This window comes from Moschus berezovskii, chromosome 1 (genome assembly GCF_049115385.1).
Source record: "Moschus berezovskii isolate FMDL1 chromosome 1, NW_MosBer_1.0, whole genome shotgun sequence".
In the NCBI taxonomy this organism is placed as follows: domain Eukaryota; kingdom Metazoa; phylum Chordata; class Mammalia; order Artiodactyla; family Moschidae; genus Moschus; species Moschus berezovskii.
The window spans coordinates 3302149-3330005 of record NC_142460.1 but is presented as its reverse complement, the minus strand read 5'-3'; the positions used below and the strand labels follow the sequence as shown (position 1 = coordinate 3330005).

Sequence of the window (27857 nt, the reverse complement as noted above, 5' to 3'; positions counted from 1 at the left end):
CTGATGACTGATTGTGTGTTTTTCCATTCAGATCTGTTGCTTTTTGCTTTCTGTATCTTGAAGTTATGTTGTTAGGGGCACAGAAATTTAGAATTGCTGTGCTTTCCTGGTGGATTTACCCTTGATTATTATAAACTTTTCAAATAAATTTCGGGGAGTTTTTCCTGCCCTCACATAACTTGTCTAACTCCTCGCAAGCACGCACAGGCATGCGCACATACCCACAGCTCCCTTCTCACCAGACCACGACCCGCTTTCCCTCAGCTCTCACATCCTTGCATTTGGGAGTGTCTCTTGTAAGCAGCCTAGTTTTGTTTTTGTCCCGTTGACGACGTTTGTCCTTAAACAGGAGAGGACCCACTCTCTGAACGTACACGCCGATGGATCTGGGTTGACTCCATCTTCACTGTGTTCTGTGCCTCCACAGTTCCAGGCTCCTCTCCTCTCGCGCTAACTCTGAGTCGAATGTTTCCTATGCTTCTCTACCTTCCCGCTGCACCATCAGGGGCATGTTCCTTCTGTTCTTGGTTGGTCCTAAGGTGTGCCCACTGTGGGGCTCGTGTCCTGGGCTGGCCTCGCTGCCCGCTTCCTCTTCCTATAGGATGTCTTCACCGGATGCAGAATTCTAGTGAGAGTGTTAGTCCCTCAGTCATGTCCAACTCTTTGCAACCCCATGGGCTGTAGCCCACCACACTCTTCTGTCCGTGGAATTCTCCAGGCAAGAATACTGGAGTGGGTAACCATTCCTTTCTCCAGGGGATCTTCCCAACCCAGGGATCGAACCTGGGTCTTTGAATTCTAGGCGAGCTGCTAATTTCTTCCAATGTCTTGAAACCTTTGCACCCTCTGGCTCCTCCCGTCCTCATGAGGGATCAGCCGTGGGTCGTGTGGACTCTCTGCGTGAACACGACCTTGAAGCCTTCCCTGGTCTGGAAGCTCAGCCATGACGCCTTCAAATGCTCTTCTGCACCCCGTCTGCCCCTTGCCTGAGCCGCGCGTCCTCACCCACACGTCTGACCTCCCTCGGCTTGTCCAACTTCCCAGCATGTCGGCCAAGTTCTGTGCCAACCCCTCCCCTCACCATCTGGGTCCCAGCTGCTGAAGTCACACAGGATCTTCACATCCAGAGGCTGTGGTTTTTCAGCCCGACAGTTAAACCCTACTCTCGTCCACGGCTCCACTCTGCGCTGGCATCGCCTCCCCTCGGCGTCCAGGCACCATCATCATATTAAATCCAAGCCTGGAAACTCCTGTCCATGTTGCCCACTTCTTCCTCAAGAAACCCAGGCCCTCGACGAGCTCACCTTTCTCAAGAGTAAGGTTAGTTTCTGCTTCGGACAGCTTGAAGGGCAAACTTGAGCTTGCCCTTCCCCCAGATCCCTGCCCTCGGTCACCCTTTGTCTGACAGTGCCCAGGGGTCCAGCTGTCCCGGCTTTTGACCCTGCTCCCAGAGCCTACTTGATCTGATTTCACCCACCTGAAGATGCAGGATTCAGCTGGGGATTCTTACCATCTTAGGGGACATTGAGATGCTGGGGCTTTACCCCCTTGGAGGACCCCAGCCGACAAGGTTCCTGCAGTGCACTGGGGATAATGGGTCTCCCCAGGAGGCTCACATGGGGGCCCAGCCCCACTCCTCAAAGGCTGGGTGCGGGGACACCCTGCCTGGCCGTCACCTCAGCCCTGAGATCCTTTCCCCCTAGCCCTGCCCCGGGGCTGTTCAGGAAACCAGGCATCCCATCAGGGCCCGAGCCCGGGAGGGAACCCTCGCCTCCAGGAGGCGGGCGGGCGGGCGACCACACACGCAGCCCCCCAGCTCAGAGCACTCTCACCTGGTGGTCCGGGCGGGCCCACGTCTCCTTTGTCACCCTTGGGTCCAGAAGGCCCCTGGTGCCCTGGAGAGACAGAGACCCCAGTGCTTGTTACTGAACGTGTACAGAGGCTGCTAGGACACCCTCCTGCCCACATACAGCCTGACCCTGGGGGGCGCCAAGTGCACTGCAGGCCCAGGCCAGGGAGGGGGCAGTGTGTCAACCTGGAGACCCTCAGAGCAAGAGCCTGTGAGCAGCCAGTGCCTGGTGGTCATGGCCCATGGGCCGCAGCCTTTGCTCCCAGAGGCCACATCACCCCTGCCAGGAGGGGCTGGGATGAGGAGCTGGAGCTGGGCTGTGGACAGCCAGCGGGTGGCCACTCAGTGTCCACTCCTGTCCACAGCTGGACCTCCTGGAAGGCTGTACACGTCGGACCCTGGAGCCCAATAAACGGGCCGTGGTCAACTGGGGCTGGCGGTCCCAGATTATCCAGCTCCCCCGTGAGGGCCGCCCCACAAGAGCTGCTCTGAGTTGTGGCCGGAGGGGCCGACCTGCCCTCCCTGAGACCCCAAGACCCCTCACCTGGCAATCCTGGGGGTCCAGGGCGGCCAGAGTCCACAAATGCCTATGAAGAATGGGCCGAAGCTGGCCATCGAGGAAGGCGCCCTGGATTTTGAGGGCACCACCCACCCAAGGTCTCTGCCCAGATTCCCTGGAAGCCCCTGTGAGGTCACACAGGCCCCATCCCTCACACCCGTCTCCCCAGGAAAGAGAAGCAGGGAGGTGGGGAGAGGGTACAAGACTTGGGGTTGGAGCCCTGGTCGTGACATGACTGCCCCACTCACTGAACCTTCTGAAATGGGGGTGTCCACCCCCCAGGACCACAGGGCTCATGCTCAGGAGCCCAGATCCAGAGAGGACTCCCTTCCCCCACTTTCACCTCCCCCCATGGGCAGGGGGCTTGTCTTCTAACTGACTGCCCACCAGGTGCAGCCTACAAGGCGGATGGAGCTGGGTCCCACTGCCCTGGCCCCTCCCAGGAGGACCCCCAGCATGGACTCAGAGGTCATGGCTTGGCCTGCTCCTGCCTGGGGCTCAGACCCTCTCCAGGGCTCAGATCCTCTCTGGGAGTCAACCTCCCTGGGGTCAGGGAGGCCAATGTAGAGAGGAGTGTGGGGAGGAGTGTGTAGAGAAGGGTCTGACTCACATTGCTGTCGTAGACAGGAGTTCCGGGAAGGCCTGGGGGCCCCGGAGGCCCAGGTGGGCCAGGTGGACCCTGCGTCGGGGGAAGAGAAAGATCTGGTCAGTCACGCTCCCAGCCAGGCCACCGACACTGGACAGGATGGCAGACATGGGCGGGAGCTTTTCTGAAAATCACAGTAAAGCCAGAAAACGTCTAATCAAGAAGGCACCCAGTTTACTCTGGTCATGGCTGTGCCCTTCCCATCCCCAGAAGATAGTCCTCCTCAAACCGTCCCACGGGAGGCGTGCGGGCGGCCATCTGAGCTGGACATGACCTCAGACATAGCTCGTGTGGTACTGCCAGCTTGAAGGTCGGCCATGTGTCTCCAAGGTCAGAGGGAGCCCACGAGGCCAGCGCCTGCGGGTTTCACTCGTGGTGCATGAACGTGCCTCTCGTCCGTTCACCCACTCTCGGAAAGAGGAAAGACAGCCCATTCATGCAGCATCCGAGTGCCTGTTCCGAAAGGGCTCGTCTGACAAAGGACCAGCCTGAGTGAGGAAGGAACCGGGCACACGATCCCGGGACCTCATGTGCACCCTCTCTCAGCCCCTGGGCACCTCTGCCCCTGCCCTGAGGCTGAGGAGGGAGGGCTGAAGCAGAACAGAAGCACGAGCTCAGGTCCATGAAGCAGCCGGTCCCACTGGACTCTCTGACCAGGGCAAGCGCACAGCGGCTGAATTCTGCCTTGGGGACTCAGAACCGCAGAAAGGATTGGACAGCCCCCGACCTCCTCCTGGACAGAAGTGACCGTCCCCCTCCATCACGGAGCTCCACAGGTCGCTGCCCTGCATTCTGAGTCTTCATGAAATGTCCACCGAGGTTTGGTCCATGAGGAGGTGGTGACAGGATGAAGACACGGTGGTGACAGAGACACCAGAAGAGCAGAGGCCTCAACCGCCGCCCCCAGGACCCCGTGCTGCTCGGCCAGGCTGGGACCGGGGTGGGAGGGAGGCGGTCCGGGGAAAAAGGCACCGAGTGGCCACGGGTTCACTAGGAGCCCAGATGGGTCCCAGAGGAGTCTTGCATCTCGCTGCATCGCAGATGGAGATGACACAGGGCCTAACTGGCGACCTTACTGAGCCGTGACCCTGGGCTCAAAAATCGGCAGAAACTGGAGCCCCACAGGCAGGAGGTGCCCACCCCAGAGCCCACGCGGCCTGCAGGCCCTTTCAAGAAAACCACGTTGTTCCGTGGCCTTGGCTCATGCATGTGTATGCATGTATGTGTGTGCTTGAGGCTCTGCATGTCCGTGGTCACACGTCGGGGCCACTCAGAAGCCTCTCAGGGTTGAGCTCTGAGACCCAAGCCCTGAGACCAGGCCCCCTGGCCTGGTTGCCCCATCCCTTCTCGCACGCCCCATCCTCACTCACCCTCATGCCGAATCCCACGCTGGCGTCCCCTGGCTCCCCCTTCTCTCCTTTCAGTCCATTCATCCCGGGACGCCCCTGCGGCAGAGCACAGTGGGTGGGGGGCTGCAGGGCTCTGGCCAGCACTGCTGCCGTGGGCCCTGGGGTGCTGACCCAGCAGCTCCTGTCCCCACCCAGGCCCTCCTCGGGGTGTCTGTCCCTCTGAGGCCTGAGCTGCCTGTGAGCAGGGCTGGAGAGAGCCATGCTTGAGGGGTGGGTGGTCTCCAGGGGAAGGGCAGCAATGGGGCTGTAGTCCACTCCCCTCTGGGTCCACTCTCCGCACGGGCCTGGGCTGACACCCGCACCTGGCATCAGACCCAGGGACCTACCGGCCGTCCAGGAAATCCAATCTCTCCTTTGTGCCCGGGCCGCCCGTATGGACCCTGTGCGGGGGAGGGGAAGACCAGGTTTCAGATGGGCAAGAACCAGACTCCTGTCTGGGGTCTCCCTCCTAACACCCGCCCCCATTCAGAGGTGCAGCTGGATGTCAGCTCAGTTCCCCGCCCACCCAGCAGTCAGGCAGGCAGCAGTGCCCTCCGCAGCCTCCCGTGTGCTTTCACACCCAGCACAAATGTGTCTACTCACCGGGGGTCCTCGGAAGCCGGGCTCACCCTGAACAGAAAATCAGAGGCACCGTTAAGTGGCTTCAGGTCACCCCCCAGCAGGCAGCCCCGAGGGGTCCCTGTGTCCATCTGAATGCCTGCAGTGGAGCCCAGGAAGGGAAGGAAAGAACTAGAGGGAGGGGCCTGTGGGCTGGGGGTTGTGTCCTGGGCACGTGCACGGGGCACACGCCAGGGGTCCTGAAGCTTGGGGGGCCGGCCCTGCAGTCCAGGCTGGGGTTTGCAGGCCCCCCTGTAGGCCTGTCCCCAATAGCCTGCTGGTCTGGGTCCAGCTCTCCCCAGGGCTGGGGGTCACCTGCTGGGAGTTGGAGACCCAGGGCACAGGCTCCCCAAGGGACCCACTCCTGAGCTCAGCCATTCTTGGCTCCCTCCTGAGGAAGGAAAGCTGGACCCCAGCCCTAGTGGTGATGCCTCCAGAAGCTGAGGGCCCGCTGGGCACTGCAGGGGGTACAGCTCTCGGGTGAGGCCCAGGCCAAGAAAAAAGGCCCCCGAGAACCCCCAGCCCCTCTGCAAGGTGGGTTCAGCTGACGGGCAGAAGACAAAGGGCCAGCCAGGCCAAGGCTGAACTGAGGTTTAGGCTTTGGGGGCCCTCCCAGCAGGTTTGTGGGAGAGGAGCAAATGGGTGGGCGAAGGACCCTGGCTGCAGAACTTTCTGGAAGCTGACCTGGAGAGACTCCCACACACGGGCAGGACCTGCCCCCTTAGGAGGACACTCCTCTGTGCCATCTCCATGGCCCCAGCCCACTGCCCCCAGCCTGGACAAAGCCTCGCGCTCACCCAGACACCCCTCACCTTGGCTCCTTTCTGGGCAGGGGTCAGTGCTCTGCCATCGGGGCCAAAGAACGTGCCCGGCTCTCCTTTCTCACCCTGGAATGGAGCAGCAGCTCAGAAGGCCAGCTCAGGGAAGAATGGGCTTGGCAACCCCCTGGAGACTCCTCTCGGCACCACTCGACACCCAAGAACAGGAAGCCATGAGTGGGGTCTCCACTGGTCCAGGGAAACAACCAGAGGGAATCCACCAGGCACAGCCCCCCATCCCCAGACCCCCTCCCCCCGAGCAGTCACCCAGTGACCCCAGACAGCCCCTTGGGGCTCCTCACCTTGGGTCCCGGGATGCCCTGCTGGCCTTTGGTGCCCAGTTCTCCCTTTGGCCCGGCTGGTCCCTGTGGGGAGACACAGAAAGTTGCCCGGAACTCCCCTGCTCTGGACCAGTGACCCACGTCCCAGCCCCAGACGCCTGCCTGAGACCCCTGGCCAGACAGGGGCTCCTGCTCCAGGTCCTTGGCCTCATGAGCTCCCCCAACCCCCAGTGCTGGGAGGCCCCACGGCCGCCCCCCCCCAGAGGTACTCACGGGGAAGCCAGCGAAGCCCGCACGGCCCTGTGGAGAGAGGACAGTCAGGACTGCCCCCTGGAGAGGCTGCCCATGCCCAGCCCATCCCGGGGTGCATGTACCTCGGGACCTGGCACACTCGCCAGCACTCTCTGTCCAGGGGTCAGCAGAGCCATGGAGAAAGAAGAGTACCACGTTTACTAGGACGTTAGCCACAGAGACCCACAGAAATTCAGCATAAAGGAAATCCTCCCGAGGTCCCTGAGATGAGAAGCGAAGCCCCTTCCACCTCCAGGAGCCTGCCTCCCACACCAAAGAAACTGCCTGGGACCCTGGGACTGGGTGACAGTGCCCCGCCCTGGGGGGACATGTCACAGCAGAAGCAGGTGACATGCAGACAAACTGCACGAGTTGGGGGCAGCTCTGGAAGGCCCGACCTCCACCCGAGAAGCCCCTCGGAACCAGCAGAATGGGGCCCCGTGTCTCTGGAGGTTGTCCCACGGGGGAGGACCGGCGGCCCTAATGACCGCAACCAGCCCTGGGGGCCCAGGCAGAGCGTGTGCCCACCCATGCAGGTCCTTACGTCCTGCTCCGACACGTAGACGACAGGCCCTGGGGGTCCAGGGGGTCCTGGGAGTCCTGGCTGCCCCACTCCATCCTTCCCTGGGTCTCCCTGGAAGAAAAAGCCAGTGATGCACACTTGCGTTTCCTGTGGGGGGTGAACTGCAGTCCAGCTGGCACTTGGGAGGGCTCCCGGTGCCCACGGGGTGTGAGGAGGTGCCTGGGGGCTGAGCACAGTGGTCTCGAGAGCGCCCCCCCACCCCAGGCAGGGCAGGCTCTGAGCCTGGATCCCAGCCCCAAGTCTCCAAGGTCACATGGGTGGGCCTGGGGCAGAGGACAGCAGCCCTGGTCCTGCCATGCACCGGCCAACCCGTCCATCAATTCCCACAACCCCCCACACTCACTTTCTCTCCCTGAGTCCCTTTTTCTCCTTTTGGTCCCTGTGGAGACAGAAAAGAAACAGTTTCTCATACACAGAACATGAGCCCCGCTTCCTGGAGACCCCAGGCCTCTGGGACTGGCCTTGAGTGAAGACGTGGGGTTTTTCTTCACTGACCATGTGGGGCCAGGAGTGGGGTGTTAGCTATGCAGGAAACCCCTCTGGTAGCCTGGAGCCCCAACTCATGTCCCACAGAGCTGGGGTCTCTGGTCCCTGAGGGGACACTGAGATACACGCTGGGGCGCCAGGTCTCATCCCTGTGTGGCAACCTTGGGGATTTCGGCCCTACAGTCCTGGGCGGTCACTTACCTGGGGTCCAGCTACACCCTCTTTGCCTGGGAGGCCGGGGAAGCCAGGTGCTCCGTCTGCTCCAACTTCTCCCTGCAGGGACACAAGGACAGCACACATGTCAGCCACGGCCCAGTGGACACTATTTCTGGGAGCCACAGTGTCTGGGAGCTGGCCAGGCCATGGTTTCTAGGGGTGATTCAACCTGATCAGCCTCCTTGGGGGCACCATGGGGGGAGGGGTCAGAGGCCTCTATGGCAGAGCTGAGATGGGAGGGAAAACCTGGGGGACCGGAAGGGGGTGGGGATGGGGGTGGTGGGAGGACAATGCTGGGCCTGGTGTGGACCAGTCAAGCCCTGACCTCAGCCTGGGGGCCCCTCCCTGTCCCAGACCAGGGCTGCTCACTGTGGATTTCCTGATCCCAAGGAAACATTCTTACCTTGGTTCCTGGTGGCCCCACAGCTCCAGGATCCCCCTGAAGTGGACAAAGGGTTTTGTGGGGTTGCGAGCACTGTCCACCCACCCTTCCTCCAGGGAACCACTCAGGTGGCCCCAGACCGCAGCCTCAGCTCAGATCTGAGGGCTGGGACCCTATGCCCCCACACGAGGAGCCCCAGCCTGGATGGTGCGTCAAGCCAAGCCACTGCACCCCTCTGAAGAGTAGCTGCACTCAGGGGACTGTCACAGCTTTAGAAAGGCAAGAATTGCAGCCTCCTTAAAAAGCAGTTCTTTGAACTGTCCCAAAGTCTTGCAAATCAAAGCAGAATGCTCCAAGGGACTGTGTGGCAGTGACACTCAGTGGACCCTGCACAGCCGGGGAGGCTTGAGTTGGGGGTGGGGTGGGGGGCCACTGTCCTCCAGGGACAGAGAGAGGGGACAGAGCCAAGTGAGGATGACCGAGAGAAGCAGCCAGGTTCTGCCCAGCACCACCCACTGCCCTGGGCTGGGGCTCCTTCCCTGAGCCCCACTCCCTATCCTGTCCATCGGCACAGACCTTGGACATGTGGAGCAAAGGATCCGGATCCCCGCAGTCAGAAAGATGGCAGGGCCACCGCCCCCAACCCCAGCCCTGTGCACCACTTCCCTATTAGATTTTCTTGTGTTTTGCAAATTCCCCACAAGGAACACCAGGCCACTGAGCAGCAGCTCCTGGCAGCAGCGAGCACCCCCAGGCTAACAGATCTCTCACTGACCTTGACTCCGGGCGTGCCAGGCAGTCCCTGTGGGTGACAGAGAAGGAACAGGGCCCAGTCAGGGCTGCTCCTGCCCCTGAGGGTGAGCCATTCCCCATAAGAAAACCAGCCCCGCCTGTGCTCAGGACTTTTAACAAACATGGGGGAAAACAGCATTTGTCAACAGGGACCTGCACACCCCCATACTCCCAGAAGTGGTCTGTTCTTGGCACCACCCTGCAGATGACGAGCATTGAGTCACCCCAACACAAAGAGACTTGCACTTTATTAACGAGAAACAACGCTGCCACCCAACTGGCTAGTTCAACCTCACTCGAGGGTCTCCATCACTGAGGCCATGGAAGAGCCCATGGACCCGTCCAGGGTCAAGGGGCACTGCAGCTCTGTCCCTGGACCTAAAGAGGGGACCCCAGCCCCCACAACCCTGCCTGGTCACCTCACATTTCACCTGATGCCAAGGCAGCCAACCACTAACCCCAAACTAAGCCTCTCTGCCGCATAAAGGGGAATGTGCCAACTTAAAGGGCAACACTGCTCCACTCTCCAGTTAGCTTCTGTCCAAGTGAGGACCCTCAAGCAATAGTGCCCAGCACAGGAGGCCTGATCCGCCACCCCCTCGCTGGGCTGAGACTCCAAGGGCCCAGCTGGACACCGGTTCCAGGCCCCCCAAGCATCCCCAGTGGGGTCTGTGTTGGCTCCTTGGGCTCCTGAGGGAAGGGAGCCCCTTCTCTGCCCATCCCAGGTGTCCTGTCCCCTGAACAAGCCCCTTGCACATCCGTCTGGTCTAGGCCCCGGTTATCTCTGGATACCAGGCTCTCAGCTGATCCTGACCAGTGCACACGCTGATGGCACAGCGCAGTGGAATAGCATAGGACTGGCCCCATCTTCATTTAATTAAGGTTCTGCTCAGGTCAAAAACCTGCAGCAGTTAGAGCCGTAAGGAGACATGGGTGGGCAGTCCTAGGAAGAAACACCTCTAGGGTCCAGCCTGCCATGCGGTCATTCAGCTCCACCCCCAGTGGCGCTTCTCACACTGGAGACTTGACTCCCTCCCCAGTGGCCTGAGGTGGACACTGTCCTGGACGCAGGCAGCTCGCCACCCTTCACGGGGCTGCTCCTGGTCCCCACCAGAGGCCAGTCCCAGGGACGCCCTGCCCCCAGGAAGTCCCGTCCCCAAGCTGACCAAGCCCAGCGCTGGCGCTTACCTGCAGCCCGTCAGCACCTCGGGCTGTTGACCAGAAAGGGCTCCCAGAGCCTTCCATGTCGTCCTAGAGGAGAACAGAGGGACCCTCAGGTCTGTGTTTTTCTCACAGGCCTCAGAGACGTGCAACCCCGAAGAGGGTGGATTCTCAGGGCAGGGGTCACCTGTTGTAGGGCTCCTACTGGGTGGGGTCCCAGGACCCCAGACACACTGGGCTGTAAATGCCCCCCATTCCGCTCTCTGAGGCCGACCCGCCCGTCCTGGGTGACACGGCCAGGGGCTCCCCTGTGAAGAGTCCGCCCCCCGCCAGCTGAGACAAGCCCAGGAAGGGGTGGCGCCACTGTGGCTCCAGCAGTGCCAGTCAGTATGGGTGTCCGACGGCATGGGGAGCCAGGAGCAGCGGGTACTCACAAACCCTGCGGCGAATCCTGGGCCTGGGGGCCCGGGGGGGCCAGGGGGCCCTGGCGGGCCTGCAGGTCCGGGGGCTCCTGCCAGGCCATGCTCCCCAGGAGCGCCGATGGGGCCAGGGTCTCCCTTGCTTCCCTGTGCAGGTGGAGAAAGTTGTCACCCTCAGCTCCGGGTGTCGCTAAACTCCAGGCACCCCAGCATTCTGGGTGCCCCGGCCTCATCCTGCATATGGTTTCCTCTGAAAAGCCAGGGAACAAACAGCCCAGCAGGGGCTGTGCAAATCCCATGGCACCTTTGTGCTGGCCCCACGAGACCCTGCCCACTGAACATGGAACCACCGAGTGAGTCCCAGACGGTGCCTGAGATGCTCCTCCAGGCCCTCGGAGCTCAGCGCGCAAGAAGGGGACGCTCCACTAGGAGGAGCAGGCAGGGAGGCTGGGGGGGAGCCTTGGGAGCTCCTGCATCTCGCTCTAGATGCTTGCTCGCGTGAGCTCTCAAGTCCGAGTGGCCCCCGCACCTGATCAGCGTCTAGTTCTAGGGCCTGGGGTCTCAGCTACAGTGGACCCGACCTCACCCCTGCTGAATTTCACCCCTGGCTGTGCCTCTTCCCTCCCTGGAAACCTCACTAGCTTTTCCTGGTTATCACTGAAGCCTGTGAGTGTGCAAGCATGTGTGTGTGTGTGTGTGTGTTTACACACCTGCATTTCCATTTTGAAACCCGTCCCTCCCTCCAGGCTCCTCCTGACCGTCTGTCTAATCTCTTCCCAATCCCACTGCCATCCTCCCCTGCTCCCCACAGGTCTCCCCAGTGGACGGGCCTGGAGCTTCATCACCTAAGCAGCATCCTGGGGACAGGCGCTCACACCTGGGGAGGTTGGGGGTCAGTGCCTGCCCGTCCACCTCACACCTGGGGAGGCTTCAGGTCAGCGCCCGCTGGTCCAGTCCATGGATGGGCTGGGGCCTCGGGGAGGGGGGCACAGACGTGGCCATGGGGGTGTGGAACCCCCACGACCAGCTGTGTGTGAGAGCACTAGGGACCTGCTCCGGACCCACTGGGGTCCCAGCAGCAGCCCCCTCTCCCTGGCAGCCCCTCCCCACGCAGGCTCCATCCCCCCTGCAACCCCTCCCCCTGCAGCTCCTCCCCCATTCCCGCAGTCCCCCTCCCCCCTCAGTCCCCCTCCTCCCTGCAGCCTCCTTCTCCCCTGCAACCCCCATCTCGTGGGTTTGGCTAAGTTACCAGCTCCTGAGCACATCTACTCTCACGCCATCCCTAGACTAGAGCTTAGGTGGAAACAGCCTTACAGGGCAAACATGGCACCTACTGCCGGGCAGTTCAGGACTGGACCCCACGATCAGCGCCTGGGGGTTGACTCTCCTGGCTTCCATGCCCCCAGCCCGCACCCTTCCTGGGTCCACCCCACTCAGGTAGAACAGCAGCACCGGGCTTCATCTGTACCTTGGGTCCTGGGGCGCCCGCCTCGCCCTGCAGGAGGAGAGAGCAGTTACTCCACAGTCAGACCGGGAGCTTCATCCCAGCCCACCGACTTTCTCTAAAACTTCCAGGGTCTCCTCGTTGTCCTCGAGCAACCCTGGCTCTTCCTGACATTGTCCGCCCCACTCCTCCATTTCAGATGGGAATGGAGGCTCCAGGGGAGGCTCAGTCGTGGGGGGGGCAGAGGTAACCTGGCTGCCCATTGGTGAACACCACGCCCTCCCACACACACCCAGGAGGAGAGTCCTTCTAGCTCAGTAGCTGCACAACTCTGAGCACAGAGGGTTTCCCTAACACCAGCTCCTCTGCTGAGCCTCAGATGGCCAGGTTCTCAGGAAGGATCGTGGGGAGCATTGTCTCCATATGACTGTGTGGGCTCCTCCCCAGATCCACCTGCCAAAGCCATGTGGAAACCACAGGCCCAGTTACAGGTTTGTGCAGCCTTTAGTTTCTCTGTTACTAATGCAACCAAAATACAAACTGGAAATAAAATGTTCAAACCAAGTAAAGCGTCAATATTCTTCAAAACTCTTAGGCCAATCACTGTTGTGAATACATAACATGAACAAGGTCCTGGGTTTTTACAGGAGCCCCAGCAGCTGGTTCTCAGCCAGTGTGAAAACCCAGGGGTCCCCGGCTGTCAGGCTGTGATAACCACAGCTCCCAGGCGGACTGAATCCTACAGCCCCTGGCCTGCCATTTCTCCTCCCTGCTGACCTGGGGCATTGCCATCCAAACACCCACACGCTATGGAGCTGGGTCAGCACCCCGGGCGCTGGGGGAGGGACTTACGAGGCTGCCTTTCTGTCCAGTCAGTCCTGGTTGTCCGTCTTTTCCTGGAGTACCTGGGGGTCCCTGGCGAGAGAAGAACAGAGTGTGGGCAGATGGAATTCAGTCACCGAAAAGAATTCACGGGTCAGCAGATGACCATCTGTGTGTCCACAGGTTTCCTGGACAACACCAGAGACGCTCCTGGCCACGCCCTTGGGAGACCCGCCTACGGAGCACAGTTGAGGGCGCTTGAATAACTTTAATCAGGTTTTTATTTATTTCTTCCACGTTTTTAGTTTAATTTGACCTGACAAATTGTGGGGGATAAGCAGGGTGGCCAGCCCCACAGGGAGGGGGCAGCCTCACGGGCTGAGGTTGGGCTGCTTGTGGAATCTGGGCAAAAGGTCCTCAGGCCTTCTACAGGACAACCGTAAGACACTGTGAACTCTGTCCCTGAGCACGTTTCTGGTGACAATCAGGCTGCACACACCCGGTTCCTGTGACCCAGCCTCAACAGCGACGCCCCCAGGCCCCTGCCTGGCCACAGCACAGTGTCCCCTGTGCTGGGGGCTGGGGCAGCGGAATCCTGAGGGCCCTGTGCACAGCGAGTCGGCCAAACATGGGCCCCTCTGGGCCCCCTGTTCTCCGGGCAGCAGGGCCCACTCATGCCCCATGAGAGTAACCCCTGGAAACGGCCTCTGCCAGGCCAGCTGACCTGCATGTGGCCAGGGAGGTGAATGGCCTTGCATACAGTCACCTGCAGCTCGGCACCCAGGACCACAGGGCTGCCCACTCAGGCGCCTCACACCCAGGGGGGCCCAGAGAGAGGAGCCCCCCAGGAGGATGTGGGGGGTGGGGAGTACAGAGCTGTTGAAGGGGACGTGCGCCCACATTTAGTGTCCCTCGCAGGCCTGGACATGAACAAGGGCGGGCGAGAGCAGGCTTACCGGGGGCCCTGGAAGCCCAGGCAGCCCATCCCTCCCAGGCACGCCGGGCAGGCCTGCGGGTCCAGGGACGTCCGAGCTGTTCATCCCGAAGCGGCCTGGCTCTCCTGGCAGGCCTGGAACGCCAGGGGGTCCCGGGGGGCCGGGGAAGCCGCGAGGGCCCTGGACATGGAATAACACAGCACGGTCACTGCACACAGCACCGGCTGCAGGGTGCCCCACCAGGCCTCACACCGCACCACAGGTTCCCCTGGCGCTTGGGGACAGCAGAGTCACAGCCACCACAGCCAAGGGACACTCACACGGAGGCTCTCCAGGTCGCCGCCAAAACCGGATCCCTCCATGTCGATGAAGGTCTGAGGAGGGAGACCAAGTCAGAAGGGGCCCTGGCCGTCCACCTCCAGTCACTGGTGAGGCAGCAGCCTGGCCAGCGCTGGGCTTCCCTGAGCATAGCCCCTCACTGACGGCCACGCAGGACTTTCCTGGTGACCCCCAGCACCACTGCATAACAACCCCCACAGGGGCAGGAGCTGAGTCTCCGGGCCTGGACGCCCCAGGGAGGCCAGGTCTGGACTGAGCAGCACGGCCTCAGAAAGCTGAGGTCTGCAGGTGGGCAGGTGGCCCCTCTGCTGGGACCGGGCCGACCCTGAGGTGGGAGAAGCAGGACTCACCAGCCTGTCGGGTTTGAAGGAGGGCCCTGGGGGCCCCGGAGGCCCCTGGGGTCCTGGGGGTCCCCTTGGTCCAACTCCAGGATCCCCCTGTGAACAGATGGCTCAGTTATACCAGGGTGCATGCCCCCACATTGGATCAGGCTGGAGAACAACACACGCCCCCCACACCCATCCTGGTTACCACTCACCTTCTCGCCCTTGGGGCCCACATCTCCTGGGGTTCCTGGGAAGCCCTGTGGCCCAGTGTCCCCCTGGAAGACAGAGGCCAGGCGGCTCGGTCAGCAGAAGGCCCTGGGCCTTGTCCCCAGCCGAGCCACCACCAATATGTGGCTTTGTGCCCACAAAGCAGTGCAGAGCAGACGGGGTAGGATCCCCAGGGGTGGTGGGGACGTCATGGGGGCTGCAGGTGGGCACCACCGACCTCGGAGATGTGAGCCCCTCCAGGGAGAGGCGCCCCACAGAGGTGGCCACAGCGTCCCGTGCACCCCAGTCTGGAGCGCAGCACCCTGCCCGTCACGCGCGTGCTGTGGGGGCACCGAGGACAGGAGAGCCGCGTGCGCACTGCCCGGGTGAGCGGGCTGAGGTCGGGCGGCCTAAATTGCCCTCTGTGTGACTAAGTGTCCATGCCCAGGGCTCTTCTGACGCGAGGCCCAACGCACCCTGATCTGGGAGCTAGCTAATCCAGTCATTGGACCCTGGATTACACACACACACACACGAATCCCGCTCTGCCGAGGCCCCCACCACGACTGAGCTGAGCTCCGGTCTCAGGTGGAAAGAGGCTCCTGCAGGACGTCCCCCCGCCCCATCCCTGCTGAGTCTCTCCCGAGGCTGTGAGTCTCCCTTAATCCCACGCGCCTCCCCAGGCCTCCTCGTCACCGTTCGCTGGTCTGTTGTTTCCTAAATCTTTATCTGAACCTTCATGAGTCATACTCTGCTTCTTGGAAATGGCATTCCATCATCTGTAAATTCCAAACAAACTCTGACCCATGAGTAGGCTGACGAGCCCGCCATTCCTGCTGCGAGAGCGCCTCGTCTTCTCCACGTGCCGTGTCCCCAGCCACACCCAGGCTGCTCCTCTGCCACCTGCCGTCTCCTCTAGGATCGGAAGCTTTACCTTTCATCTCTTTCCTTCTCTTTGTTCCTAGTAGTCTGCGTGTCTCAATACACCTGCTTAACTTTATGTTTCTCTATCAACAGTTAAACTTACATTTTGTTAACAAAAGGTAAGTTTCATTTTCAAAATATTTTGAAATCTCTCCAGTAGGCTGAATTCAAAGAATCCCAGGGGTGGGGAACCAGAGAGCCAAAGGCCTCCTTCAAACATCGCAGATAACACAGGTTCTGAACGAAAAGGCAACTTACGGGCTTCCCATCTTCACCAGGATCACCCTGGAAGGCAGGAGAGAACCATTAGTGACAGAAAATTACAGCCCTGACCCTACCCTGAGCTGAACATTGGAATGGACTCCAGCCCCGCAACCAGCCCCCAGTGCGCTGACTCCCACAGGGCTGGGAATTTTCCGTCTGTCCAGGGCACTGTGTCCATGCCCCCTGGCCCCACCCCTGCTCCAGCCACCCTCCCACTCCAGCCAGGGAAGGAAGCCGCAGTCTGGGCCCAGGACCCGGCGCCACCCCAGTCCTGACCTGCCCAAGCCCCACCCCCAGCTAGACAAAGGGGAGACAGTACTCACGGGTTCACCGTCCCTTCCAGGGGTGCCGTCCTTTCCTGGGGGTCCCGGGGGCCCAGGGGGTCCCTGTGGTCCGGAAACAGGCTGTGCCTCATGGCTGTCTGTGGCTGGGCCTGCAGGACCCTGGGGGCCGATGGGGCCGGGGGGGCCCTGAGCGCCAGGCTCTCCCTTCTGCCCCTTCAGGCCTCGCTGAGGACAAAAAACAGAGGGAACAGGCTGGGGAGGCAGGTGCAGACACACTCACCTGCATCCCTGGCGTGGCCCAGGCCACACAGAGCGCACAGACAGGCACAGTGGACAGGCAAGGGGGCCTGAAGAGTGGACATGCTTATGGACACACATGGGGCACTGCCACGGTGGTGCAGTCGCCGACACAGGTCTGCCAGTCATCACCCACCCCGCCCACATGCTCTGACTGGGGGCCTCCCCAGCTGTGGATGTACTGCTAGAGACCCCGAGCGCAGGTACAGGAGAGGGCACAGGGGGCAGGCGGGAGCCAAGAGCTCCACCAGGGTCCCCAGGGAGTTGGACCTCAAGGAGCGGTGTCCCAAGCAGCAGGACCCCAGGGAGCAGGGTCCCCAGGGAGCAGGACCCCAGTGAGCAGGGTCCCAAGGAGCAGGACCCCAGGGAGCGGGGTCCCCTGGGAACAGGTCAGGGGCACTGACTGCACTGGGGCCCTGTGGTTCTGGGTCAAGGAAGCCTCACCTCTTTCATGCTGCTCCCAGGGTTCCAAACACTCTCGTCCCACGAGCCGACTGTGCCCAAGCTGGAGAGGGTCTGAGCTGGGGAAGGCAGAGGTGGCCTTCAGACCCTCTCCAGGGCTGCCCACCCACCTGGCGCTCAGCCCCAATTGGGTTCCCCGAGGATACACTCTTCTCCAGATGAACCATCTGAGGGCTGGTGGCACCCCACGACCCTCCTCCCCTGAGCGCCAGGCCTCTCCTGGGAGCTAGGGCCTCTGAGAACCTGACCCATGTGCGGGAAGTCAGCACTGTTCTGTGAGGTGACCTAACCCAGGTCTCCACGGGCCCAGCCTTGTCCTTGTGGCTTCTTTGGGGAGATGGTGATGGTGGGCGTCCCAGGACCTATCGGGGGTCTGCCCACAGGCCAGATCTGGTCAAATCCAGCCTCGGCCCGAGCCAGGGACGGTTCCGACAGAACCCATCAAAATACACAGAAGAGTGGATGTGGAGTGAGCACCCGCAGCTGTGATGGACAGCACTTTTGGGGTGAACTTTGAGGTTGTTCCCCTAAAGTTGTCACCCGATATGTCAGCATCATGGAGTCAGCCAGAAAATAGGATTCAAGCTGCGCTCTGATGTCCTGCCTCCTGAGGGTCTGCCCTCGCCGAGTCCTGATCACGTTCTGACAGAGTTGGATGCTGAGCCTGGGGCTGGATGGGACCTGGGGCCTGTGAGCTGACCGTGGACCGGCCCACTCAGGAACGGCTTGCCTTTCTAGGGTCCCACAGCGCTGAGGGCCACCTGTGCCCTTCCCAGAAGAAACTGGGGTCACGATCTCTGTGCCCACGACCCCTGGGCCCACCTGCCGCCACCTCTGGGTTTGCCTTGCTCAGTAAGGGAGCCAGCCAGTGCCTGCTGAGGGCCCCGTTACCCTAACCAACCCCACCCCACTCCCAGGGACTCACCAAGTCAGCAGTTGACCACTAGAGGGCCCCCACACTGCCCAGGATGGCCCAGGGAGGAGCCCTCCCAGGTGTCTACTGGTGACAGCATGGTTGAAGGCAAAATTAAAATCCCCGCCTCAGAAAACATTTAAAAGCGGCTAAACATCGCTCAGAGAAAGTAAAGACCTAAATAAGCCAAAGGAGACAGATCCCTGAGCGCAGGGCCAGAAAACTGGACATTAGCTGATGTCCAGGCCTACACTGGCCTGCACTGTCAGTGAGGATCTAAAATTCATACAAGGTCCAAAGCACACAGAACACCCAAGTGGATTCATGAAGGAAGAGCAAGGCTGGAGGATCTGCACCACCTGGTCCAGGGTTATCCTAAAGTGGTCAGCCCCATGTGAAACGACTGTGAAGACGCTGAATAGGGTCCCTACAGAGCAGAGTCCACACACGCGCACGCATGCGCACGGCTGTGCTCAGCAAAGGCCCCGGGGGTGATGCAGAGGCGGGGAGACGGTCCTTCCAGCAAACGTGCTGGAGCCACCTGCAGAGCCGCATCCGTGGGTCACAGCCCCAAGTGAAAATCTGAAACTGTGCCAGCCTCTCAGATGTGACGCCAGCACTGAGACCCATAAAGACAGACTGATACAGGGGCTTCCCTGGAGGTCCAGTGGTTCGGACTTGCACTTCCACTGCAGGGGCACACGTTCAGTCCCTGGTCAGGGAACTAAGATCCCACAAGCCGTGCGTGCATGCTGAGTCGCTTCAGTACTGTCCGACTCTTTGCGACCCTATGGACTGTAGCCCATCAGGCTCCCCTGCCCATGAAATTCTCCAGAAAAGAATACTGGAGTGGGTTGCCATTTCCTCCTCCATGGAATCTTCCTGACCCAGGGATCGATCCTACATCTCCTGCAATTCCTGCAATGCAGGCAGATTCTTTACCGCTGTGCCACTGGGGAAGCCCCACAAACCAAGAGATGGGGCAAAAAAAAAAAAAAAAGAACAAACAGATAAATCTAATCTCATCAAAGTTACAAGCTCACACTCTTCTAAATCACTTAACAAAATGAGAAGGGGAGCCCCGGACTGAGAGACTCTCCAGCAGAGGAGGCGTGTCCAGAGTACATGAACTCTCAGGAGCAGTGCGCCCAGTAAAATGAAGGCATGAGGATAGGACAGATTCCTCACAAAGGAAGACAGAGGAACAGCAGGTGCGCCCACAAGAAGATGCTCCACGGTGCCCATCATGAGCAGGATGCAAACTAAAGCCAAGGAGATACGGCCACACCACCGTCGGGACAGGTACAGCAAAAGGGCCGAGGTGCCAGGCACAGGGCAGACCAGGGAGGTTACATGGGGCAGCTGCCATGGCAATGTGTGGCAGTTCCCTGTGACACACACTCCTGCCACTCCACCCAGGTGCTGACCCATGGCAAATGGAAGCACGTGGCCAGGGACCCTGCACACAAACCCCACAGCCACCTTTCTGTGACAGCCCCAAGTGCCCACCTACCCAGAGAAGCTCTACTTGGCCACAAGATGGTGACTCTCAAAATACTGATGCTGAGTAAATGGATCAGACAAAGTCCTGGATTCCCTTTAAGTCAAATTCTAAGAAGTGACAACACCTGCAGCAACAGAGCAGGTCAGTGGCTGCCCGGGAACGGGGGTGTGGAGTCGGGGGCCTGCAAAGGGGCTGACAGAGCCTTCACGTCTTGCCTGAGGCGATGGTTTCAGGGGTGGACACGTAGGTTGAAACTTCTCAAATTGTGTGTTTCAAATATGTGCAATTTCACACACTACCATGTACAAAATAGATGACTAACAAGGACCTACTGTATAGCACAGGGAACTCCACTCAACATTCTGCGATAACCTATACGAGAAAAGCATCTGAAAAAGAATGAATAAAAGGGACACACATAACTGAGTCACTGTGCTTTGTACCTGGAATTAACCTAACAACGCACATCAACTCTACTTCAACACAATTTTAAAAATGTGCAGTTTATCATATGTCGATTATACTTTGAAGCAAAGGCAAACCAAAAAATAAAGCCAGACCCATCATGGAGCTACCAAGGGGTCTGGGATGGCCCTGACTGGGGCCCCAGGAAGCAGAGCAGAGCAAAGCAGGGGTGGGGCATGTACCTCACTTGCAATGCTGGGGCTCTGGCAGTACCCTAAGTGGCTCTGTGACAAATGTAACATGCACGCGTGCCCTGAACACGGGGTATGAACACTGGGACCTGACCACAGTGGTCACTTCTCTTATCTGTTCTTTCCTGCTTCTAAGTTGGCTGCATCAAACATGTAATAGTTCAGTAATTTTTAAAAGTGATAAATGCTCTTCTCCAAAAAAAAAAAAAACTATACAATTTTCTAGACCTACTAAGTGTTGCAAACAGAGCTCTACAGGTGTCTCCCTAAGACCTCGGTTACCCATCAGACACTGACCTGGGCACCGGTGTGAGGGACTTTGGAGATGCTGGTAACTAAGGAGCTGACGTTAAGGTGGGGAGAGTGTCCTGGGTTATCGAGGTGGAACTCACTCATCACACGAGGCCCCCAAACAGACGAGCAGGCAGAAGGACCCCCCCGACAGGGCTGGGCCAGGACCAGAGGAACACAGTGGTCTCTGGAACCTGAGGACGACCCCTGGCTGGCAGCGGTGAGGACCCAGAGCTGTGGTCCTGCAGCCGCCAGGAGTGGGATCCTGCCAGCTGACTGAGTGAGAGGAAGCCAGTCTTCCCGGAAGGAACGCAGCCATGGGCATGGTGCAGGACGAGCTTCCCCCCGAGACAGTGAGGGAGCCACCGGCCCTGCCACAAGAACTAACTCCGGGGGCGCCCGTCACACCGCGATGGGCAGCTGTGCACGGGCACACGGCCCACTTCCCAGTGTGTCCCGGGCGCCCGGCCTGAGCACACTCTGGGCCCAAATGCTGCCCAGCTTCACAGAGGGCCAGTCAGAGGCACCTTTGCCCCTCCTCAAAACCAGCTCCTGTGTTCTCCTGGTGACCCCCCTGGCCCCAGGCTGGGGACTGGCAGCACCCTCAGGATGGTTCTGTGACCCCCAGGAAAGCAGGAAATGAGAAACAACACAGGGAAGACCATGTCCATGGGGCAGCAAGGGGGCAGGGTGGGTGCGGAGCCCCCAGCAGTGGGGCATCCATGTGACAGACGGGAGCCCCTCACCTTCCACGCACATGGGCCCACATACTGCCTGCACATGCACACACCGGGGACACGCACACACCAGGGACACGCACACTCTGGGGACGTGCATAGACCAGTAACACACATACCACTAACATGCACACACCAGCTACACACACCAACAAGACACACAGCCACGAACATGCACACACCACTAATACACACACACCACCTCGGCAGGCTTTACCTCCTAACGAAGACACCGTGGTTGACTCCTCTACTTCCTCAGTTCTCAAATCCTCCTCATTGCCGACTCCGGCCAAGGGTGGAGAAGTGACTGGAGGAGCCTCGGGGAGCCTGGGCCCCAGGGATGCGCCCTGGTAAGAGTGGGAAGCAGCTCCATTACTCAGCGACACGTGTGGCCCGCACGCTGTCAGGTTTACACACGTTTGGTTGTAAAATGAGATTTTACAAAAGTTAAGAAGAAACCATCAGGGACTCCATCTTAGAAAAGAAGAAGCTCCAGGCCCCTCCAGGGCCGTTTTCTTCTGAGCAGCTCACGCAGTGAGGGTCTCCTCGCCCTGAAGCCCCCATATGGTATCTGGAGGGATGGACGAGAGCCTACCCTCCCTCATCCCCCATTCAGAGCCCAGGACGACCCCTTGGAACTCAGGGAGCCTTGGCTCCTGCCTGTGGTCTTGACAGTGACGGGCACGTGGCCATCACCATGCACCAGAGGAGGGATGGTCGCACGTGTCCTCGGCGAGGGTCCTGACCCGGCACCCAAGGCCCAGTGATTCCACCTGCTCCCCACCCCAACCCCAAGGGACGAGGCCGACTCTGCCCTGAAAACTCTATTCCCTGTCCCCAGAGAACCTGGGGCTTCAAGGGCTCTGCCCTGAAAACTCACTTCCCTGTCCCTGGGGCCCTCGGGGTTTTAGGGCTCTGCCCTGAAAACCCACTCCAGTATTCTTGCCTAGAGAATCCTGTGGACAGAGGAGACTGTTGGGCTGCTGTCCATGGGGTTGCACAGAGTTGGACACAACTGAAGCGACTTAGCATGCATGCATGCATTGGAGAAGGAAATGGCAACCCACTCCAGTATTCTTGCCTGGAGAATCCCAGGGGCAGAGGAGCCTGGTTGGCTGCCGTCTGTGGGGTCGCAGAGTCGGACACAACTGAAGCGACTTAGCAGCAGCAGCCCTGAAAACTCACTTCCCTGCCCCGGGGCCCTCAGGGCTTCGAGGGTGAGTGCACAGGCACAGGTAAGCCACTTCCTGCACTCCCTGTCCGTGCTCAGCACATGCTCCCTGGGCATACTGCTCCCGAGGCGGTGCTGTCCATGTGCCCGGAACCAGTGTCCCCATGAGGCTCGTCCAGTGGGCGAGCGGCCCCTGGGGCAGACACAAGGCCTCCCTTGCAGCCAGAACCCTCTGGTGTGGGCGAGGTCCTCAGGGACCCCGCGTCAGTCGGTCACGCTGACACCCCAGACCCTCTGAGTGTGGGAGAGCGGAGCCCCAAAAAACCACGAGGGCGCACAGAGGGTGCTGAGAGACTGAGCAAGCCCAGGACCAGGCCAGGCCTGCACAGCGGCTTCCGCATGGCCCCTCCGACTCCTCCCCGCGGCCTCGGCCGGGTTATGTGGAGCTGGAGCTGGCAGGGGCAGCCAGCTAGTTAGCGCACTTCAGGCTGGATGACTCCCTCTCTGACCACCCCGCTCCCCTAATCTGTTGAGAGGTTGCATGGCTGCAGCACTTGACGCCTTGGCACCAGCATGGTGGGGACACTGCTGTCTCCGTGGTTTGTGCCCAGGGCCGCTGGGCAGAGAGCTGAGAGGACAGGCCACGTGACAGGCAGGGATGCTGTGGGTACCACCCACTGACACTGTCCAGGGGTCTGCCAGGCACCAGAGCCAGCGCTGGTCTAGCAAGTGCAAAGCCAGGGAGGCCTCAGTGGCCCTGGAATCAGGGGGTCCACTGACCACTCACCCCAGGGCAGCTCATCACTCCACCTTGTCATGGCCCCATGACGCCCGAGCTCTGGAGATAACACTAGGGGTGGGGTGGGGGTGGGACACACAGTGGGTCCAGGCGGGAGAAGGGGGCATCCTTGTCAATCCTGAGATGCCCCAGCCTGCGTGCTATTCCAGGCAGTGGGGGATACACAGCAGAGTCACCCCTGGGTCCCCTATGGCCCCGCGAGCTGACAGGAGATGCAAACACAGACACCTGAGGAAGGCCTGGACCAGGCCCCAGGCTGGAAAGGACATTCCCTCCCAGGAGGGAGCACAGATGGGAAGGTGCAGCCCTGATACAGCCTGAGTCTGGTACCCCACCTCCAGCGGGAATGTCCTGAGAAGTCGCACACACACGTGCACAGGTGTGCCCAACACCTCATGCGCAGGCCCCAGCACTCACCAACTCCTCCCGGAGACGCTCCTGGGTCTCCACGAGCCCACTGCCCAGGTCTCCGGACGCCTGCAGGGTTGACAGGAAACAAGTTGATGGCTGAAACCCCCAGCCCCCGGGAGCTCAGGGTCAGGGGGAGGGCAGGCCATGAGGAGGTCAGCCGGTCATCGACAAGGCTCGTGTCCATCAGACTTCTTAGGATGAATGGCTTTTAGGAAATCAGTGTGGCCCCTGGCCGGACACCCAAAGACCTGCTTGGAGGGTATCCCTTCCTCTCCTGTCCCGGGACACTATCCTGGGAAATGGTCTGGAGCGGAGGCCCCACACAGGGACCCTCGGGGCTGGGACATGGCTGCAGGCCCCACCCCCTGGACCAGTCACTGCATGCGGCTGGACAGTCTCCCAGTTCACAGTGCTGGGCTCACAGGAGCTGCTGGGACCTGGGGCCACCCTGGGGACACAGGTCTTCTGCCCATCTGTCCTTCACACAGAGAACCAGTGTGTCTTCTGCCTTAGGCCCCAGGGACCGTGTGCATGCATACACGTGACCGCACACACACACACTTTTTGCTCTGGCAACTACCAGTGATGCTATCACCCAGTGGGCGCCCCAGGCATGATTTTTAACTTTTATGTTCCATGCATGTTTCTATGTGGAAAGTTCCAGGCAAGGGAGGCTCATCTGGAGTCCCCAGGGTGATGTTATGGGGCAGATAGAAACGTGATCATGGGTAACATCCACCCAAATTGGCAACTGTCAAAGACCTCTCTGGTCCCAATCATTTTGGGGCTTCCAGGAAAGGCCCATCGCACCCTGGCCCGGGCCCCTCCTCCCACAGAGCAAAGGAGAGGGAGGAGGAGGGGGGCCCCCCGCCCGAGCCCGGCAGTGGCCACTCACCCCATCATCATCGTCATCCTCGTCCTCGTCCTGACACTGCCGGGGGCTCACCCGAGGATCCCTGCGCAACCTCAGCTCTGAGATCAGACCCTGAACACAGAGGGAGGGGAGGGTCACCAGGGCTCCTGGACAGAAGACCCTGACTCAGGCTGGGCCCAGCTCAGAGCCAGGCACGTCTGAGGTCGGGTCCAACGGAGACACCTCAGGGGGCGATGTCGCAGCAGGTGACACCACCCACTCGCTCTCTCTTCCCAAGTATGCTCATCACCCAGAGGGTGCCACGCACTCCCTCATGTGGTCCCAGCGCTGCATCGGGCGGCTGGACACAGCACGAGCAGAGAAGAGGTCATCAGAGTGCAGCGTTCCCGGAGGCAGTGTCCCCTCGGGGTGTGAGGTGAACGGCACTGGGCAGGGGGAGGTCGGGGGCAGCAGGCACCTGCTGGGCAGTGTCCTGAACCATGAGTGTGGATAACAGCCTGTGGAGAGGACTGGGATCCCCACTCCGACAGGAAGCCTGAGGCAGGGCAGGGCCACGGCCAACTGGGATAGCATGATGGCCAAGTACCTCAGCCCGGCCGCACCGGGGCCTCCACTGCAAGGCGTCCTGCTCCCAGAGGCCAATGCGACCGCAGGTTCTGAATCGTGGTTGAGATCTCAGGCCTATGTACGAGGCCACAGGATCCAGGCCTTCAGTGTCCTTTCTAGAAACTTTCCTGCCTGGAGGTCCTGAGTGTTCACAACGTTTTTCTGGTATTTCTTTTGTTTTCTACTTAACATCTTCATCCATGGGGATGGATCACTGCATCTTCTAAACAGAGACCACACTGCATCGCTTCGAAGAGGCACATTTTCACAGCTCTTAAACGGGCCAGCTAGGTCAGGAGCTGGTACATTTCCTGCGTCAAGGGCCAGATAGCAGCTGTTTTCAGGTCTTTGTCGCTGCTGCTCTGCGGCTATGTTGGGACGTGAACCAGCCTGTGGACACTGGATGCGGCTGCTCCAACCAGACTGCGCGACACTGAAACGTTCCTGCATCACAAAGTAGTCTTCTTCTTCGGTTTTTTTGAACCACTGGAACTCGTAAAAGCCTTTTGAGGTCGTGGCTGTACAGAGACAGGCAGCAGGCGGGATGTCCTGGGGCCACATGCTCACACGACCAGGATACGGTTTTTCCTCTAAGTGCCCTTCAGACTCCCTTTATCACTGACCTCCGCCTCATGGCCCTCCTGCTCCCACATGACAACAAGCAACTGACAACCCGAGGGTCCCCATGAGCCCTCGCCTGAGGGCTCCACTCTTCTCTCCAGGCTCAGCTCAGGCCACCTCCTCCAAGAAGCCCTCTTGGACTCTCTCCCAAGGATCAGCACCTCCAAGGGCCAGGTCTGCCCAGTTCCATATTCCCCCCTGCATCTCTCCTTCCACTGATAGTGAGGTCTGTGTGTGTACACGTCATGCTTGTGGCATGTGTGCAAACGGATGTGCGTGTGTGTGTATGAGTGTATAAATATATCATGCAGGTATGCACGTAGTTGTGCGTGCACCTGCATCCATGAGCTCGTGCGTATGTGCACATGTGTGTGTGTGCATGTTCAGGCGTAAACACCTGCTCCTGGAAGGCGAATGAGGTCAGCTGGCCCAGGGATGGGGCTGAGGGAGACCCCCGCATCCCCCAGCTACCATGGGGGTAAGTCATCATGTCCCCAGTACAACTCCCAGCCAGGCCTGTGAGGAGAGGAGGCCTGAGGGCACAGGTTGGGGGGCAGGCAGGCAACTTCAGCATCACAGCGCACTACAACAGCCCTTTTCTCAAGCAATCTCGACAGCTGACCCGGGGTAACTTTGGTAGTCCACTGCTGGGCTTCCCAAAGCTGCCCTTGCCTCACCAGCCGACAGGGGAGGGGGTGCCGAGTCACCAACGATGGTTTCCTATTGCTCCTCAGTCTCCGCAGGCAGCGAGAACAGTGCCCACTGGTGGGACCACAGGCCATCTTTATTGTTTTTTCCACTTGACCACAGCTCATTCCAGAAGCTCAAGGGCAAAAGTGCCTGTGGCTTCGTGGTCAAGGCCCATCTTGCCTGGGGAGCCCGCAGCTCTGACCCCAATGCCACGGCAGGAGGTGGCTCGGTTCTCAGATGCAGGACACCCAGAGGTTCCAGAAGGTTAGGCAGGATGGCCTGGCGGGGCCTCCAGGGGAAGCTGATAGCCCAGGGGGCGTGGGCTGGTGCAGCGTGGGACAGGGTCAGCCCTGCTGTCCACGGCCTGTCCCCTGGCTGGTGGGTGATCGCACTGCAGGAGCGAGGCGGCCGTGTCTTCCTGGACGTGACCGGGCACAGAAGCGCCAGCTCCATCTGAGGTCAGCCCATGGCTCCAGCTGAACCAGAGCAGATGCCGCGTCCACAGCTGGGCCCAGCTGCTTCTGCCCCTTCAAATCCAACTCCACCCCTGCTTCCCTCAGTCCCCTGTCACTGCCCCCAGGACAGAATGCCACTGTCTTTCTTGGGATCTTGAACCATCCGGCAGATCCCTGGAAGGTCCACAGTTAAGAGTAGGGCTGGCCCCTCACAGTGTCTGTTGGGGAGCCCAGGCTGTGTCCAGGGCTGAGGTCACTGGAGGGGACACAGGACAGCCTGATGGCTCAGGACAGTGCAGAGGGCTCAGGCAGCAGGTATCGGGGTCCCTGGCCCCGTGCAGTCCATGGAACCCAGGGGCAGAACCCAGCTGAGGGTGCGGGAGGCTGAAAGGGGCCAGTGGCAAGCAGCCCAACCATGGCTGGAGCTCCGGTCTGAAGACGGACGGGCCACCTGGCTGTGAGGAGGGGATGTGGCGGGAGCGGTGTTTGGTCTGCTCCATGGAGGATTGTCCTCCCGGCCCGCCCCCTGAATCCAGAGATGCTCCAACCACTATGGAGGGCAGTGAGCTGCCAGGAGTGTCGTGTGGAGGGCCTGTTTGCGGGAGGGCACATGTGTGTGTGCTCAGAGCATGTGTGTAAGGGGGCACAGGCCAGGAGTAGGAACACAGTGATTACACCTGCTGTCCTGCGTGGGCAGCACACACAGGCGCCCCCACTCTCGGCGCCAGCACACCACCGCCTGTGGGAAGCACGAGCCTTTCTGGGCTTAAAAAGGCAGGGGGTTGGCCCCGGGGCTCGGGGCAGAGGCAGCAGTGTGTTAGGGATGGAAATTCTCAGCCTGCACAGCTGAGGGTGGTGCTGAAGGGGGAACAGGCATCCCCAGATGACAGTCATCAAGATTGAGCATCCGGGGGAGGCACAGAGGTTAAGAGTCCAGAAAGCCACACTCTGAACACCCCGGGAGACACTGTGAGGCAGCAGTAGGGGGATGGGCCACAAGGCTCCCGCAGGTACAGGTCGGGGCACTGGACATCTGGTGACCGTCCCCACACTGATACTGTCCCGTGAGGCCAGGCTGCCACAAATGCAGGCCAGCAGGGTCCTGGCCCCCACACTGCCAGCCATCAGGGTGGTCGCTCAGTAAGAGGCCGCCAGACTCAGCTGGAATGGGGACTAGAGGAGCCAGGCGGCCCGCCCACTGGGGCTTGAGCCATGGTCAGTAGCCCAAAGGTCACCGGGCCCACTGCAAACGCTGGATGGACCTGACAGATGTTATGAAATCCAGACCATTTGAAATCTGTCCTGTCACTGCCTCACGAGGGCTCCTGGTCTTAGA

General features: G+C 60.3%; 1 protein-coding gene across 2 annotated transcripts in view; it reads right to left on the bottom strand.

Moving 5' to 3' along the window:
- The window catches only part of COL18A1 (collagen type XVIII alpha 1 chain), a 51224-nt gene that overhangs the window by 6251 nt on the left and 17116 nt on the right, over positions 1–27857 (bottom strand). For both annotated transcript variants that reach the window (XM_088834852.1, XM_088834853.1), the window contains exons 3-31: positions 24171–24260; positions 23282–23341; positions 21112–21241; positions 16776–16852; positions 16074–16259; positions 15745–15771; positions 14568–14630; positions 14380–14466; positions 14011–14064; positions 13712–13870; positions 12786–12848; positions 11958–11984; positions 10505–10636; positions 10098–10160; positions 8893–8919; positions 8139–8174; positions 7721–7792; positions 7377–7412; positions 6995–7084; positions 6534–6563; positions 6433–6459; positions 6181–6243; positions 5873–5947; positions 5046–5072; positions 4790–4843; positions 4425–4499; positions 3019–3087; positions 2394–2436; positions 1833–1895 (exon numbers count right to left, since the gene is read on the bottom strand). In XM_088834852.1, coding sequence (XP_088690978.1) covers positions 1833–1895; positions 2394–2436; positions 3019–3087; positions 4425–4499; positions 4790–4843; positions 5046–5072; positions 5873–5947; positions 6181–6243; positions 6433–6459; positions 6534–6563; positions 6995–7084; positions 7377–7412; positions 7721–7792; positions 8139–8174; positions 8893–8919; positions 10098–10160; positions 10505–10636; positions 11958–11984; positions 12786–12848; positions 13712–13870; positions 14011–14064; positions 14380–14466; positions 14568–14630; positions 15745–15771; positions 16074–16259; positions 16776–16852; positions 21112–21241; positions 23282–23341; positions 24171–24260 — 2005 coding nt within the window. The remainder of the gene's footprint in view (positions 1–1832; positions 1896–2393; positions 2437–3018; positions 3088–4424; positions 4500–4789; positions 4844–5045; positions 5073–5872; positions 5948–6180; positions 6244–6432; positions 6460–6533; positions 6564–6994; positions 7085–7376; positions 7413–7720; positions 7793–8138; positions 8175–8892; positions 8920–10097; positions 10161–10504; positions 10637–11957; positions 11985–12785; positions 12849–13711; positions 13871–14010; positions 14065–14379; positions 14467–14567; positions 14631–15744; positions 15772–16073; positions 16260–16775; positions 16853–21111; positions 21242–23281; positions 23342–24170; positions 24261–27857) is intronic.